At 49.5% G+C, this 17,975-nt stretch overlaps 1 protein-coding gene across 1 annotated transcript in view; it reads right to left on the bottom strand.

Annotated features, from left to right (window-relative positions):
* Positions 1-17,975, bottom strand: part of LOC148479324 (SCO-spondin-like) — a gene marked incomplete at its 5' end in the record, with an annotated part of 249,345 nt that overhangs the window by 206,307 nt on the left and 25,063 nt on the right. Inside the window, 2 exons of the mRNA XM_088454599.1 lie at positions 12,068-12,241; positions 14,211-14,260. Coding sequence (XP_088310725.1) covers positions 12,068-12,241; positions 14,211-14,260 — 224 coding nt within the window. The remainder of the gene's footprint in view (positions 1-12,067; positions 12,242-14,210; positions 14,261-17,975) is intronic.

The following is a 17,975-nucleotide window of genomic DNA, read 5'->3' as shown; positions in this document are numbered from 1 at the left end:
CAGTCCTGTGTCCCCTCACTCTCAGGACACGTGATACAGACAGTCCTGTATCTCCTCACTCTCAGGACACATGTAATACAGACAGTCCCGGTGTCCCCCCACTCTCAGGACACATGTAGTACAGACAGTCCCGGTGTCCCCTCACTCTCAGGACACATGTAATACAGACAGTCCTGATGTTCCCTCACTCTCAGGACACATGTAATACAGACAGTCCTGTATCTCCTCACTCTCAGGACACATGTAATACATACAGTCCCAGTGTCCCCTCACTCTCAGGACACATGTAATACAGACAGTCCCAGTGTCCCCTCACTCTCAGGACACATGTAATACAGACAGTCCTGATGTTCCCTCACTCTCAGGACACATGTAATACAGACAGTCCTGGTGTTGCCTCACTCTCAGGACACATGTTATACAGACAGTCCTGGTGTTGCCTCACTCTCAGGACACATGTAATACAGACAGTCCCAGTGTCCCCTCACTCTCAGGACACATGTAATACCGACAGTCCTGTGTCTCCTCACTCTCAGGACACATGTAATACAGACAGTCCCGGTGTCCCCTCACTCTCAGGTCACATGTAATACAGACAGTCCCAGTGTCCCCTCACTCTCAGGACACATGTAATACAGACAGTCCCAGTGTCTCCTCACTCTCAGGACACGTGATACAGACAGTCCTGTATTTTCCTCACTCTCAGGACACATGTAATACAGACAGTCCCAGTGTCCCCTCACTCTCAGGACACATGTAATACAGACAGTCCCAGTGTCTCCTCACTCTCAGGACACGTGATACAGACAGTCCTGTATCTCCTCACTCTCAGGACACATGTAATACAGACAGTCCCGGTGTCGCCTCACTCTCAGGACACATGTAATACAGACAGTCCTGTATCTCCTCACTTTCAGGACACATGTAATACAGACAGTCCCGGTGTCGCCTCACTCTCAGGACACATGTAATACAGACAGTCCTGTATCTCCTCACTCTCAGGACACATGTAATACAGATAGTCCTGGTGTCACCTCACACTCAGGACACATGTAATACAGACAGTCGTGTATCTCCTCACTCTCAGGACACATGTAATACAGACAGTCCAGGTGTCGCCTCACTCTCAGGACACATGTAATACAGACAGTCCCAGTGTCTCCTCACTCTCAGGACACGTGATACAGATAGTCCTGTATCTCCTCACTCTCAGGACTCATGTAATACAGACAGTCCTGTGTCCCCTCACTCTCAGGACACGTGATACAGACAGTCCTGTATCTCCTCACTCTCAGGACACATGTAATACAGACAGTCCCGGTGTCCCCCCACTCTCAGGACACATGTAGTACAGACAGTCCCGGTGTCCCCTCACTCTCAGGACACATGTAATACAGACAGTCCTGATGTTCCCTCACTCTCAGGACACATGTAATACAGACAGTCCTGTATCTCCTCACTCTCAGGACACATGTAATACATACAGTCCCAGTGTCCCCTCACTCTCAGGACACATGTAATACAGACAGTCCCAGTGTCCCCTCACTCTCAGGACACATGTAATACAGACAGTCCTGATGTTCCCTCACTCTCAGGACACATGTAATACAGACAGTCCTGGTGTTGCCTCACTCTCAGGACACATGTAATACAGACAGTCCTGGTGTTGCCTCACTCTCAGGACACATGTAATACAGACAGTCCCAGTGTCCCCTCACTCTCAGGACACATGTAATACCGACAGTCCTGTGTCTCCTCACTCTCAGGACACATGTAATACAGACAGTCCCGGTGTCCCCTCACTCTCAGGTCACATGTAATACAGACAGTCCCAGTGTCCCCTCACTCTCAGGACACATGTAATACAGACAGTCCCAGTGTCTCCTCACTCTCAGGACACGTGATACAGACAGTCCTGTATCTCCTCACTCTCAGGACACATGTAATACAGACAGTCCCAGTGTCCCCTCACTCTCAGGACACATGTAATACAGACAGTCCCAGTGTCTCCTCACTCTCAGGACACGTGATACAGACAGTCCTGTATCTCCTCACTCTCAGGACACATGTAATACAGACAGTCCCGGTGTCGCCTCACTCTCAGGACACATGTAATACAGACAGTCCTGTATCTCCTCACTTTCAGGACACATGTAATACAGACAGTCCCGGTGTCGCCTCACTCTCAGGACACATGTAATACAGACAGTCCTGTATCTCCTCACTCTCAGGACACATGTAATACAGATAGTCCTGGTGTCACCTCACACTCAGGACACATGTAATACAGACAGTCGTGTATCTCCTCACTCTCAGGACACATGTAATACAGACAGTCCAGGTGTCGCCTCACTCTCAGGACACAAGTAATACAGACAGTCCCAGTGTCCCCTCACTCTCAGGACACATGTAATACAGACAGTCCTGTATCTCCTCACTCTCAGGACACATGTAATACAGACAGTCCTGATCTTCCCTCACTCTCAGGACACATATAATACAGACAGTCCCAGTGTCCCCTCTCTCTCAGGACACGTGTAATACAGACAGTCCCGATTTCCCCTCACTCTCAGGACACATGTAATACAGACAGTCCCGGTGTAGCCTCACTCTCAGGACACATGTAATACAGACAGTCCCGGTGTCGCCTCACTCTCAGGACTCATGTAATACAGACAGTCCTGTATCTCCTCACTCTCAGGACACATGTAATACAGACAGTCCCAGTGTCCCCTCACTCTCAGGACACATGTAATACAGACAGTCCCGATGTCCCCTCACTCTCAGGACACATGTAATACAGACAGTCTCGGTGTCCCCCCACTCTCAGGACACATGTAATACAGACAGTCCCGGTGTCGCCTCACTCTCAGGACACATGTAATACAGACAGTCCTGTATCTCCTCACTCTCAGGACACATGTAATACAGACAGTCCCGGTGTCCCCTCACTCTCAGGACACATGTAAACCAGACAGTCCTGTATCTCCTCACTCTCAGGACACGTGATACAGACAGTCCCGGAGTCCCCTCACTCTCAGGACACGTGATACAGACAGTCCTGTATCTCCTTACTCTTAGGACACATGTAATACAGACAGTCCCGGTGTCCCCCCACTCTCAGGACACATGTAGTACAGACAGTCCCGAGGGCCCCTCACTCTCAGGACACATGTAATACAGACAGTCCCGGTGTCCCCTCACTCTCAGGACACATGTAATACAGACAGTCCCGGTGTTCCCTCACTCTCAGGACACATGTAATACAGACAGTCCCGGTGTCACCTCACTCTCAGGACACATGTAATACAGACAGTCCCGATGTCCCCTCACTCTCAGGACACATGTAATACAGACAGTCCCGGTGTCCCCTCACTCTCAGGACACATGTAATACAGACAGTCCGGTGTCCCCTCACTCTCAGGACACATGTAATACAGACAGTCCTGGTGTCCCCTCACTCTCAGGACACATGTAGTACAGACAGTCCCGGTGTCCCCTCACTCTCAGGACACATGTAATACAGACAGTCCCAGTGTCCCCTCACTCTCAGGACACATGTAATACAGACAGTCCCGGTGTCCCCTCACTCTCAGGACACATGTAATACAGACAGTCCCGGTGTCCCCTCACTCTCAGGACACATGTAATACAGACAGTCCCGGTGTCGCCTCACTCTCAGGACACATGTAATACAGACAGTCCCGGTGTCCCCTCACTCATAGCACACATGTAATACAGACAGTCCCGGTGTCCCCTCACTCATAGCACAAATGTAATACAGACAGTCCCGGTGTCCCTTCACTCTCAGGACACATGTAATACAGACAGTCCCAGTGTCCCCTCACTCTCAGGACACATGTATTACAGACAGTCCTGGTGTTGCCTCACTCTCAGGACACATGTAATACAGACAGTCCTGGTGTTGCCTCACTCTCAGGACACGTGATACAGGCAGTCCTGTATATCCTCACTCTCAGGACACATGTAATACAGACAGTCCCAGTGTCCCCTCACTCTCAGGACACATGTAATACCGACAGTCCTGTGTCTCCTCACTCTCAGGACACATGTAATACAGACAGTCCCGGTGTCCCCTCACTCTCAGGTCACATGTAATACAGACAGTCCCAGTGTCCCCTCACTCTCAGGACACATGTAATACAGACAATCCCAGTGTCTCCTCACTCTCAGGACACGTGATACAGACAGTCCTGTATCTCCTCACTCTCAGGACACATGTAATACAGACAGTCCCAGTGTCCCCTCACTCTCAGGACACATGTAATACCGACAGTCCTGTGTCTCCTCACTCTCAGGACACATGTAATACAGAAAGTCCCGGTGTCCCCTCACTCTCAGGTCACATGTAATACAGACAGTCCCAGTGTCCCCTCACTCTCAGGACACATGTAATACAGACAGTCCCAGTGTCTCCTCACTCTCAGGACACGTGATACAGACAGTCCTGTATCTCCTCACTCTCAGGACACATGTAATACAGACAGTCCCAGTGTCCCCTCACTCTCAGGACACATGTAATACAGACAGTCCCAGTGTCTCCTCACTCTCAGGACACATGATACAGACAGTCCCAGTGTCTCCTCACTCTCAGGACACGTGATACAGACAGTCCTGTATCTCCTCACTCTCAGGACACATGTAATACAGACAGTCCCAGTGTCCCCTCACTCTCAGGACACATGTAATACAGACAGTCCCGATGTCCCCTCACTCTCAGGACACATGTAATACAGACAGTCTCGGTGTCCCCCCACTCTCAGGACACATGTAATACAGACAGTCCCGGTGTCGCCTCACTCTCAGGACACATGTAATACAGACAGTCCTGTATCTCCTCACTCTCAGGACACATGTAATACAGACAGTCCCGGTGTCCCCTCACTCTCAGGACACATGTAAACCAGACAGTCCTGTATCTCCTCACTCTCAGGACACGTGATACAGACAGTCCCGGAGTCCCCTCACTCTCAGGACATGTGATACAGACAGTCCTGTATCTCCTTACTCTTAGGACACATGTAATACAGACAGTCCCGGTGTCCCCCCACTCTCAGGACACATGTAGTACAGACAGTCCCGAGGGCCCCTCACTCTCAGGACACATGTAATACAGACAGTCCCGGTGTCCCCTCACTCTCAGGACACATGTAATAAAGACAGTCCCAGTGTCCCCTCACTCTCAGGACACATGTAATACAGACAGTCCCGGTGTTCCCTCACTCTCAGGACACATGTAATACAGACAGTCCCGATGTCCCCTCACTCTCAGGACACATGTAATACAGACAGTCCCGGTGTCCCCTCACTCTCAGGACACATGTAATACAGACAGTCCGGTGTCCCCTCACTCTCAGGACACATGTAATACAGACAGTCCTGGTGTCCCCTCACTCTCAGGACACATGTAGTACAGACAGTCCCGGTGTCCCCTCACTCTCAGGACACATGTAATACAGACAGTCCCAGTGTCCCCTCACTCTCAGGACACATGTAATACAGACAGTCCCGGTGTCCCCTCACTCTCAGGACACATGTAATACAGACAGTCCCGGTGTCCCCTCACTCTCAGGACACATGTAATACAGACAGTCCCGGTGTCGCCTCACTCTCAGGACACATGTAATACAGACAGTCCCGGTGTCCCCTCACTCATAGCACACATGTAATACAGACAGTCCCGGTGTCCCCTCACTCATAGCACAAATGTAATACAGACAGTCCCGGTGTCCCTTCACTCTCAGGACACATGTAATACAGACAGTCCCAGTGTCCCCTCACTCTCAGGACACATGTAATACAGACAGTCCTGATGTTCCCTCACTCTCAGGACACATGTAATACAGACAGTCCTGATGTTCCCTCACTCTCAGGACACATGTAATACAGACAGTCCTGTGTCTCCCTCACTCTCAGGACACATGTATTACAGACAGTCCTGGTCTTGCCTCACTCTCAGGACACATGTAATACAGACAGTCCTGGTGTTGCCTCACTCTCAGGACACGTGATACAGGCAGTCCTGTATATCCTCACTCTCAGGACACATGTAATACAGACAGTCCCAGTGTCCCCTCACTCTCAGGACACATGTAATACAGACAGTCCCGGTGTCCCCTCACTCTCAGGTCACATGTAATACAGACAGTCCCAGTGTTCCCTCACTCTCAGGACACATGTAATACAGACAATCCCAGTGTCTCCTCACTCTCAGGACACGTGATACAGACAGTCCTGTATCTCCTCACTCTCAGGACACATGTAATACAGACAGTCCCAGTGTCCCCTCACTCTCAGGACACATGTAATACCGACAGTCCTGTGTCTCCTCACTCTCAGGACACATGTAATACAGAAAGTCCCGGTGTCCCCTCACTCTCAGGTCACATGTAATACAGACAGTCCCAGTGTCCCCTCACTCTCAGGACACATGTAATACAGACAGTCCCAGTGTCTCCTCACTCTCAGGACACGTGATACAGACAGTCCTGTATCTCCTCACTCTCAGGACACATGTAATACAGACAGTCCCAGTGTCCCCTCACTCTCAGGACACATGTAATACAGACAGTCCCAGTGTCTCCTCACTCTCAGGACACGTGATACAGACAGTCCTGTATCTCCTCACTCTCAGGACACGTGATACAGACAGTCCTGTATCTCCTCACTCTCAGGACACATGTAATACAGACAGTCCTGTGTCCCCTCACTCTCAGGACACGTGATACAGACAGTCCTGTATCTCCTCACTCTCAGGACACATGTAATACAGACAGTCCCGGTGTCCCCCCACTCTCAGGACACATGTAGTACAGACAGTCCCGGTGTCCCCTCACTCTCAGGATACATGTAATACAGACAGTCCCGGTGTCGCCTCACTCTCAGGACACATGTAATACAGACAGTCCCGGTGTCCCCTCACTCATAGCACACATGTAATACAGACAGTCCCGGTGTCCCTTCACTCATAGCACACATGTAATACAGACAGTCCCGGTGTCCCCTCACTCTCAGGACACATGTAATACAGACAGTCCCAGTGTCCCCTCACTCTCAGGACACATGTAATACAGACAGTCCCAGTGTCTCCTCACTCTCAGGACACGTGATACAGACAGTCCTGTATCTCCTCACTCTCAGGACACATGTAATACAGACAGTCCCAGTGTCCCCTCACTCTCAGGACACATGTAATACAGACAGTCCCAGTGTCTCCTCACTCTCAGGACACGTGATACAGACAGTCCTGTATCTCCTCACTCTCAGGACACATGTAATACAGACAGTCCCGGTGTCGCCTCACTCTCAGGACACATGTAATACAGACAGTCCTGTATCTCCTCACTCTCAGGACACATGTAATACAGATAGTCCTGGTGTCACCTCACACTCAGGACACATGTAATACAGACAGTCGTGTATCTCCTCACTCTCAGGACACATGTAATACAGACAGTCCAGGTGTCGCCTCACTCTCAGGACACAAGTAATACAGACAGTCCCAGTGTCCCCTCACTCTCAGGACACATGTAATACAGACAGTCCTGTATCTCCTCACTCTCAGGACACATGTAATACAGACAGTCCTGATCTTCCCTCACTCTCAGGACACATATAATACAGACAGTCCCAGTGTCCCCTCTCTCTCAGGACACGTGTAATACAGACAGTCCCGATGTCCCCTCACTCTCAGGACACATGTAATACAGACAGTCCCGGTGTAGCCTCACTCTCAGGACACATGTAATACAGACAGTCCCGGTGTCGCCTCACTCTCAGGACTCATGTAATACAGACAGTCCTGTATCTCCTCACTCTCAGGACACATGTAATACAGACAGTCCCAGTGTCCCCTCACTCTCAGGACACATGTAATACAGACAGTCCCGGTGTCCCCTCACTCTCAGGACACATGTAATACAGACAGTCTCGGTGTCCCCCCACTCTCAGGACACATGTAATACAGACAGTCCCGGTGTCGCCTCACTCTCAGGACACATGTAATACAGACAGTCCTGTATCTCCTCACTCTCAGGACACATGTAATACAGACAGTCCCGGTGTCCCCTCACTCTCAGGACACATGTAAACCAGACAGTCCTGTATCTCCTCACTCTCAGGACACGTGATACAGACAGTCCCGGAGTCCCCTCACTCTCAGGACACGTGATACAGACAGTCCTGTATCTCCTTACTCTTAGGACACATGTAATACAGACAGTCCCGGTGTCCCCCCACTCTCAGGACACATGTAGTACAGACAGTCCCGGGGGCCCCTCACTCTCAGGACACATGTAATACAGACAGTCCCGGTGTCCCCTCACTCTCAGGACACATGTAGTAAAGACAGTCCCAGTGTCCCCTCACTCTCAGGACACATGTAATACAGACAGTCCCGGTGTCCCCTCACTCTCAGGACACATGTAATACAGACAGTCCCGGTGTCACCTCACTCTCAGGACACATGTAATACAGACAGTCCCGATGTCCCCTCACTCTCAGGACACATGTAATACAGACAGTCCCGGTGTCCCCTCACTCTCAGGACACATGTAATACAGACAGTCCGGTGTCCCCTCACTCTCAGGACACATGTAATACAGACAGTCCTGGTGTCCCCTCACTCTCAGGACACATGTAGTACAGACAGTCCCGGTGTCCCCTCACTCTCAGGACACATGTAATACAGACAGTCCCAGTGTCCCCTCACTCTCAGGACACATGTAATACAGACAGTCCCGGTGTCCCCTCACTCTCAGGACACATGTAATACAGACAGTCCCGGTGTCCCCTCACTCTCAGGACACATGTAATACAGACAGTCCCGGTGTCGCCTCACTCTCAGGACACATGTAATACAGACAGTCCCGGTGTCCCCTCACTCATAGCACACATGTAATACAGACAGTCCCGGTGTCCCCTCACTCATAGCACACATGTAATACAGACAGTCCCGGTGTCCCTTCACTCTCAGGACACATGTAATACAGACAGTCCCAGTGTCCCCTCACTCTCAGGACACATGTAATACAGACAGTCCTGATGTTCCCTCACTCTCAGGACACATGTAATACAGACAGTCCTGATGTTCCCTCACTCTCTGGACACATGTAATACAGACAGTCCTGTGTCTCCCTCACTCTCAGGACACGTGATACAGGCAGTCCTGTATATCCTCACTCTCAGGACACATGTAATACAGACAGTCCCAGTGTCCCCTCACTCTCAGGACACATGTAATACCGACAGTCCTGTGTCTCCTCACTCTCAGGACACATGTAATACAGACAGTCCCGGTGTCCCCTCACTCTCAGGTCACATGTAATACAGACAGTCCCAGTGTCCCCTCACTCTCAGGACACATGTAATACAGACAGTCCCAGTGTCTCCTCACTCTCAGGACACGTGATACAGACAGTCCTGTATCTCCTCACTCTCAGGACACATGTAATACAGACAGTCCCAGTGTCCCCTCACTCTCAGGACACATGTAATACCGACAGTCCTGTGTCTCCTCACTCTCAGGACACATGTAATACAGACAGTCCCGGTGTCCCCTCACTCTCAGGTCACATGTAATACAGACAGTCCCAGTGTCCCCTCACTCTCAGGACACATGTAATACAGACAGTCCCAGTGTCTCCTCACTCTCAGGACACGTGATACAGACAGTCCTGTATCTCCTCACTCTCAGGACACATGTAATACAGACAGTCCCAGTGTCCCCTCACTCTCAGGACACATGTAATACAGACAGTCCCAGTGTCTCCTCACTCTCAGGACACGTGATACAGACAGTCCTGTATCTCCTCACTCTCAGGACACGTGATACAGACAGTCCTGTATCTCCTCACTCTCAGGACACATGTAATACAGACAGTCCTGTGTCCCCTCACTCTCAGGACACATGTAGTACAGACAGTCCCGGTGTCCCCTCACTCTCAGGACACATGTAATACAGACAGTCCCAGTGTCTCCTCACTCTCAGGACACGTGATACAGACAGTCCTGTATCTCCTCACTCTCAGGACACGTGATACAGACAGTCCTGTATCTCCTCACTCTCAGGATACATGTAATACAGACAGTCCCGGTGTCCCCCCACTCTCAGGACACATGTAGTACAGACAGTCCCGGTGTCCCCTCACTCTCAGGACACATGTAATACAGACAGTCCCAGTGTCCCCTCACTCTCAGGACACATGTAATACAGACAGTCCCAGTGTCCCCTCACTCTCAGGACACATGTAATACAGACAGTCCCGGTGTCCCCTCACTCTCAGGACACATGTAATACAGACAGTCCCGGTGTCGCCTCACTCTCAGGACACATGTAATACAGACAGTCCCAGTGTCTCCTCACTCTCAGAACACGTGATACAGACAGTCCTGTATCTCCTCACTCTCAGGACACATGTAATACAGACAGTCCTGTGTCCCCTCACTCTCAGGACACGTGATACAGACAGTCCTGTATCTCCTCACTCTCAGGACACATGTAATACAGACAGTCCCGGTGTCCCCCCACTCTCAGGACACATGTAGTACAGACAGTCCCGGTGTCCCCTCACTCTCAGGACACATGTAATACAGACAGTCCCAGTGTCCCCTCACTCTCAGGACACATGTAATACAGACAGTCCCAGTGTCCCCTCACTCTCAGGACACATGTAATACAGACAGTCCCGGTGTCCCCTCACTCTCAGGACACATGTAATACAGACAGTCCCGGTGTCGCCTCACTCTCAGGACACATGTAATACAGACAGTCCCGGTGTCCCCTCACTCATAGCACACATGTAATACAGACAGTCCCGGTGTCCCCTCACTCATAGCACACATGTAATACAGACAGTCCCGGTGTCCCCTCACTCTCAGGACACATGTAATACAGACAGTCCCAGTGTCCCCTCACTCTCAGGACACATGTAATACAGACAGTCCCAGTGTCCCCTCACTCTCAGGACACATGTAATACAGACAGTCCTGATGTTCCCTCACTCTCAGGACACATGTAATACAGACAGTCCTGATGTTCCCTCACTCTCAGGACACATGTAATACAGACAGTCCTGTGTCTCCCTCACTCTCAGGACACATGTATTACAGACAGTCCTGGTGTTGCCTCACTCTCAGGACACATGTAATACAGACAGTCCCGGTGTTGCCTCACTCTCAGGACACGTGATACAGACAGTCCTGTATATCCTCACTCTCAGGACACATGTAATACAGACAGTCCCAGTGTCCCCTCACTCTCAGGACACATGTAATACCGACAGTCCTGTGTCTCCTCACTCTCAGGACACATGTAATACAGACAGTCCCGGTGTCCCCTCACTCTCAGGTCACATGTAATACAGACAGTCCCAGTGTCCCCTCACTCTCAGGACACATGTAATACAGACAGTCCCAGTGTCCCCTCACTCTCAGGACACATGTAATACAGACAGTCCCAGTGTCTCCTCACTCTCAGGACACGTGATACAGACAGTCCTGTATCTCCTCACTCTCAGGACACATGTAATACAGACAGTCCCGGTGTCCTCTCACTCTCAGGACACATGTAATACAGACAGTCCTGGTGTTGCCTCACTCTCAGGACACATGTAATACAGACAGTCCTGGTGTTGCCTCACTCTCAGGACACGTGATACAGACAGTCCTGTATCTCCTCACTCTCAGGACACATGTAATACAGACAGTCCCAGTGTCCCCTCACTCTCAGGACACATGTAATACCGACAGTCCTGTATCTCCTCACTCTCAGGACACATGTAATACAGACAGTCCCGGTGTCGCCTCACTCTCAGGACACATGTAATACAGACAGTCCCGGTGTCCTCTCACTCTCAGGACACATGTAATACAGACAGTCCCTGTGTTATTTCTATAAACTTGCATATACAGTATAGTGATTGCTATTGAACAGAACATGACAGAGACGGTTTTACACACTGAGCAGAGTCTGAGCACTATGAATGCAGAGACATACGGACTGGTCGGTACATTCAGTCTCTATGGGTCCTGAGTTCTGCTCTCTCACCAGGACAGGGCTCCAGGTTACAGGGCTTCTCCTCCCGGTCTTGCCCATCACAGGGTGTACCGGCTGCAGAGGGAGCGGGCTCTGTGCAGAATCGGTAGCGGTTCTGGAACCCTCCTCCGCATGTGGATGAACAGTCGCTCCAGGGCGTCCATTGTGTCCAGCTCCCATTTATAGCTGCAGAATAACAACATGATGCTGAGCAATGATCTGTCCACATACTGTACACAGAGTGCAGCGTGTCCTAGGCATGTTCCACTACATGTTCTGCCTGACTGTGACACTTACACATATACTGTACACAGAGTGCAGCGTGTCCTAGGCATGTTCCACTACATGTTCCGCCTGACTGACACTTACACATATACTGTACACAGAGTGCAGTGTGTCCTAGGCATGTACACAGAGTGCAGCGTGTCCTAGGCATGTTCCACTACATGTTCTGCCTGTCACTTACACATATACTGTACACAGAGTGCAGCGTGTCCTAGGCATGTACACAGAGTGCAGCGTGTCCTAGGTATGTTCCACTACATGTTCTACCTGATTGTGACACTTACATATACTGTACACAGAGTGCAGCGTGTCCTAGGCATGTTAAACTACATGTTCTGCCTGTCACTTACACATATACTGTACACAGAGTGCAGCGTGTCCTAGGCATGTACACAGAGTGCAGCGTGTCCTAGGTATGTTCCACTACAGTTTCTGCCTGTGACACTTACACATATACTGTACACAGAGTGCAGCGTGTCCTAGGCATGTTCCACTACATGTTCTGCCTGACTGTGACACTTACATATACTGTACACAGAGTGCAGCGTGTCCTAGGCATGTTCCACTACATGTTCTGCCTGTCACTTACACATATACTGTACACAGAGTGCAGCGTGTCCTAGGCATGTACACAGAGTGCAGCGTGTCCTAGGTATGTTCCACTACAGTTTCTGCCTGTGACACTTACACATATACTGTACACAGAGTGCAGCGTGTCCTAGGCATGTTCCACTACATGTTCTGCCTGACTGTGACACTTACATATACTGTACACAGAGTGCAGCGTGTCCTAGGCATGTTCCACTACATGTTCTGCCTGTCACTTACACATATACTGTACACAGAGTGCAGCGTGTCCTAGGCATGTTCACAGAGTGCAGCGTGTCCTAGGCATGTTCCGCCTGACTGTCTGGTTATAGGAACGTTCTCAGTCAATGTGTAAGTTTAACAAAGAAGAGTTCATTGTCCCGGGAACGCAATGCGGACATATGGACGTTTGGATCTCTGGCTGTGTGAATTCTGCAGACTAGTGACGCAGAGTCGCGCACTTTGCTATTGCATCTCCACTGGGCGTCTCACATGCGCAATGGTCAGGGAGGGCGCGGTGGCGGAACAGCGCTATGAAGCGTAATACACCCATTTCCAGGCGTATCATATGCACAAATTATAGGCTGGTAACGAAAACGGTAGGCAAACCAAGCACACGGATGGGTGGTGGTGCACGGCAAGATGCAACTCTATATACAGATTATCTATGTAATATACACGTAACCCATTCCGCATGCGTATATTGGAAATGTGAGTACAATGACAGTAGGTGGTTTAGCAGAGCTGTGTACACACCAGCGGAGATGTAATTAAACCAGGTAACTAGTGTAGTGGAGCTTAACCAGGATGTGTGGTTTATACAACCGTACTCACTGTTACACTGGATGCCCAGAGCATGAGCGGAGCGGGATTAGGCAGCTCACCAGCCGGTATCTGCCTCTGGTATTGCGGTAAACATGCAGGAGCTGGTACAGTGGTCATATGTGGGTACTCGTCTCAAGTCTCAGGTGCTAAGGGGCCATACTCCACTGTATCGCTCATACACAGTGAAGAAGATGGCGCCACGCATGGCGAGTTATTGTATTGGTGGCCATCTTTATAAGGGAAATGAAGTATACTCTGAGGAGCCATTTTGCTGCAGACTGCGCTGTAGCAAAGTCCACTTCTAACACGTACAGCTCTGCGCCAGCCCCCCGAGAGCTGCAGTATGGGGGGGTTGCAGAGAGGACTCTGACTGGACAGTAATTGCACCTGAATACATGTTATGCATCATATAACACGCGTGTAAGTGAGCATGCCGCATATAATGGTTACACCTTACCATCGCAAGCCACATGGGAGCAGTTGGTGATCCGGCCGGACAGACAGGAGCTGGGGGAAGAAACAAGAAGCTGTTACATGTGGTTCATAAAACCTCAGCGCAGTCAGAGCTTTTACCAATCTCCTAACGCGGGGGTCTGGCTGAGACAGAGAAGGGTAACGCGGGGGTCTGGTTGAGACAGAGAACGGTAACGCGGGGGTCTGGCTGGGACAGAGAACGGTAACGCGGGGGTCTGGCTGGGACAGAGAAAGATAACGCGGGGGTCTGGCTGGGAGAGAACGGTAACGCGGGGGGCCTGGCTGGGACAGAGAACGGTAACGCGGGGGCCTGGCTGGGACAGAGAACGGTAACGCGGGGGTCTGGCTGGGACAGAGAACGGTAACGCGGGGGTCTGGCTGGGACAGAGAACGGCAACGCGGGGGTCTGGCTGGGACAGAGAACGGCAACGCGGGGGTCTGGCTGGGACAGAGAACGATAACGCGTGGTCTGGCTGAGACAGAGAACGGTACCGCGGGGGTCTGGCTGGGACAGAGAACGGTAATGCGGGGGTCTGGCTGGGACAGAGAACGGTAATGCGGGGGTCTGGCTGGGACAGAGAACGGTAACGCGGGGGTCTGGCTGGGACAGAGAACGGTAATGCGGGGGTCTGGCTGGGACAGAGAACGGTAACGCGGGGGTCTGGCTGGGACAGAGAACGGTAACGCGGGGTCTGGCTGAGACAGAGAATGGTACCGCGGGGGTCTGGCTGGGACAGAGAACGGTACCGCGGGGGCCTGGCTGGGACAGAGAACGGTAACGCGGGGGTCTGCGTTCGGATCACCACTCCCCGTTTTCAAGCACCTTCCCCTGTTACCACCACAAACGCCTCATCCTGTCACTCAAATTAGCAGGCACTCGCAATTTTGCGAACACACGTTTTCCGACCGCACTGACTGGTTGGCGCATGCGCATTACGACCCATACGCATGCGCAGATGTGCGAACATCGCTCGGAGCGAACGAGCGGCCGCTTACGAGCGGCTCTGAATCAGGCCCAGAGAACGGTAACGCGAGGATCTGGCTGGGACAGAGAACGGTAACGCATATATAGGAACCATATACAGACCAGTTATTATACAGGTAATAGAAAAACATATACATTAAATAAGTACTAGTTACACATATATAACGTATAATAACTGGTTAGTATAATTTTTCCAGCCGTGTGGCATCAAAAAGTAGCTGGGTGGAGGCCTTCGTAATTATACGCGCATCGGGAAAAGGGGTATCTCCCTTACCAATCCAGCCCGACCGGTCTCAGGCTGCTCCTCCACTGGCTCTCAGTCAATAGTGCCCATTATGCAGTGCCCCCTGTAGTTTAGCTTTGCCGTTATGCAATGCCCACTGGCTGAAGAAGTGCCCCCAGACTGGTCCCTTATGTAGTGCCCCCAGGTTTAAATAGTGCCCCTTATGTGGTGCCCCCAGGTTTAATAGTGGCCCTTATGCAGTGCCCCCAGGCTGGCCCCTTATGCAGTGCCCCCAGGCTGGCCCCTTATGCAGTGCCCCCAGGTTTAATAGTGCCCCTTATGCAGTGCCCCCAGGCTGGTCCCTTATGTAGTGCCCCCAGGCTTAAATAGTGCCCCTTATGTAGTGCCCCCAGGCTTAAATAGTGCCCCTTATGTAGTGCCCCCAGGTTTAATAGTGCCCCTTATGCAGTGCCCCCAGGCTGGCCCCTTATGCAGTGCCCCCAAGTTTAAACAGTGCCCCTTATGCAGTGCCCCCAGGCTGGCCCCTTATGCAGTGCCCCCAGGTTTAATAGTGCCCCTTACGCAGTGCCCCCAGGCTGGGCCCGCATACAGTGCCCCCAGGTTTAATAGTACCCCTTATGCAGTGTCCCCAGGCTTAAATATTGCCCTTTATGCAGTGCCCGCAGGTTTAATAGTACCCCTTATTCAGTGCCCCCAGGTTTAATAGTGCCCCTTATGCAGTGCCCCCAGGCTGGTCCTGGCCCTGGTCCCAGCCCAGAACTTACCTTTAAATGCTCCCCACTCGCGCTCCCACTCAAACTCCCGTTGCCACGCTCTGACTGGCTCTAACTAGATCCAGCAGGCGCGCGGGTAGGCTCCTCACGTAACGGGTGACGTCACCCGCGCAGTGCATCACTAGGAACGCTTGCCTCTGAAGCGTTCGGAGGCTTCTTTAGCCTCCGGTCACATCAGAGGCCAGCGTTCCACAGCGGGGTCGGCGGGTGAAAGTGCCGGATGATGTACCCGCAGAAAACAGCCTGAGAAGAACACTGTTATATAAGTACTAGTTACACATACTGTATATAGTAACCATATACTGACCAGTTATTATACATGATATAAGTACTAGTTACACATACTGTACATAGTAACCATATACTGACCAGTTATTATACATGATATAAGTACTAGTTACACATACTGTATATAGTAACCATATACCGACCAGTTATTATACATGATATAAGTACTAGTTACACATACTGTATATAGTAACCACATACCGACCAGTTATTATACATGATATAAGTACTAGTTACACATACTGTATATAGTAACCATATACCGACCAGTTATTATACATGATATAAGTACTAGTTACACATACTGTATATAGTAACCACATACCGACCAGTTATTATACATGATATAAGTACTAGTTACACATACTGTATATAGTAACCATATACTGACCAGTTATTATACATGATATAAGTACTAGTTACACATACTGTAGATAGTAACCATATACTGACCAGTTATTATACATGATATAAGTACTAGTTACACATACTGTATATAGTAACCATATACTGACCAGTTATTATACATGATATAAGTACTAGTTACACATACTGTATATAGTAACCATATACTGACCAGTTATTATACATGATATAAGTACTAGTTACACATACTGTATATAGTAACCACATACCGACCAGTTATTATACATGATATAAGTACTAGTTACACATACTGTATATAGTAACCATACACCGACCAGTTATTATACATGATATAAGTACTAGTTACACATACTGTAGATAGTAACCATATACTGACCAGTTATTATACATGATATAAGTACTAGTTACACATACTGTACATAGTAACCATATACCGACCAGTTATTATACATGATATAAGTACTAGTTACACATACTGTATATAGTAACCATATACCGACCAGTTATTATACATGATATAAGTACTAGTTACACATACTGTATATAGTAACCACATACCGACCAGTTATTATACATGATATAAGTACTAGTTACACATACTGTATATAGTAACCATATACTGACCAGTTATTATACATGATATAAGTACTAGTTACACTTACTGTATATAGTAACCATATACCGACCAGTTATTATACATGATAAAAGTACTAGTTACACATACTGTATATAGTAACCATATACCGACCAGTTATTATACATGATATAAGTACTAGTTACACATACTGTATATAGTAACCATATACTGACCAGTTATTATACATGATATAAGTACTAGTTACACATACTGTATATAGTAACCATATACCGACCAGTTATTATACATGATATAAGTACTAGTTACACATACTGTATATAGTAACCATATACTGACCAGTTATTATACATGATATAAGTACTAGTTACACATACTGTATATAGTAACCATATACTGACCAGTTATTATACATGATATAAGTACTAGTTACACATACTGTATATAGTAACCACATACCGACCAGTTATTATACA

The sequence above is a fragment of the Taudactylus pleione genome, unplaced genomic scaffold, assembly GCF_031769625.1.
Source record: "Taudactylus pleione unplaced genomic scaffold, aTauple2 ptg000620l, whole genome shotgun sequence".
NCBI lineage: Eukaryota > Metazoa > Chordata > Amphibia > Anura > Myobatrachidae > Taudactylus > Taudactylus pleione.
The sequence above is the reverse complement of the archived record's forward strand: the minus strand, read 5'-3'. Positions and strand labels throughout refer to the sequence as shown.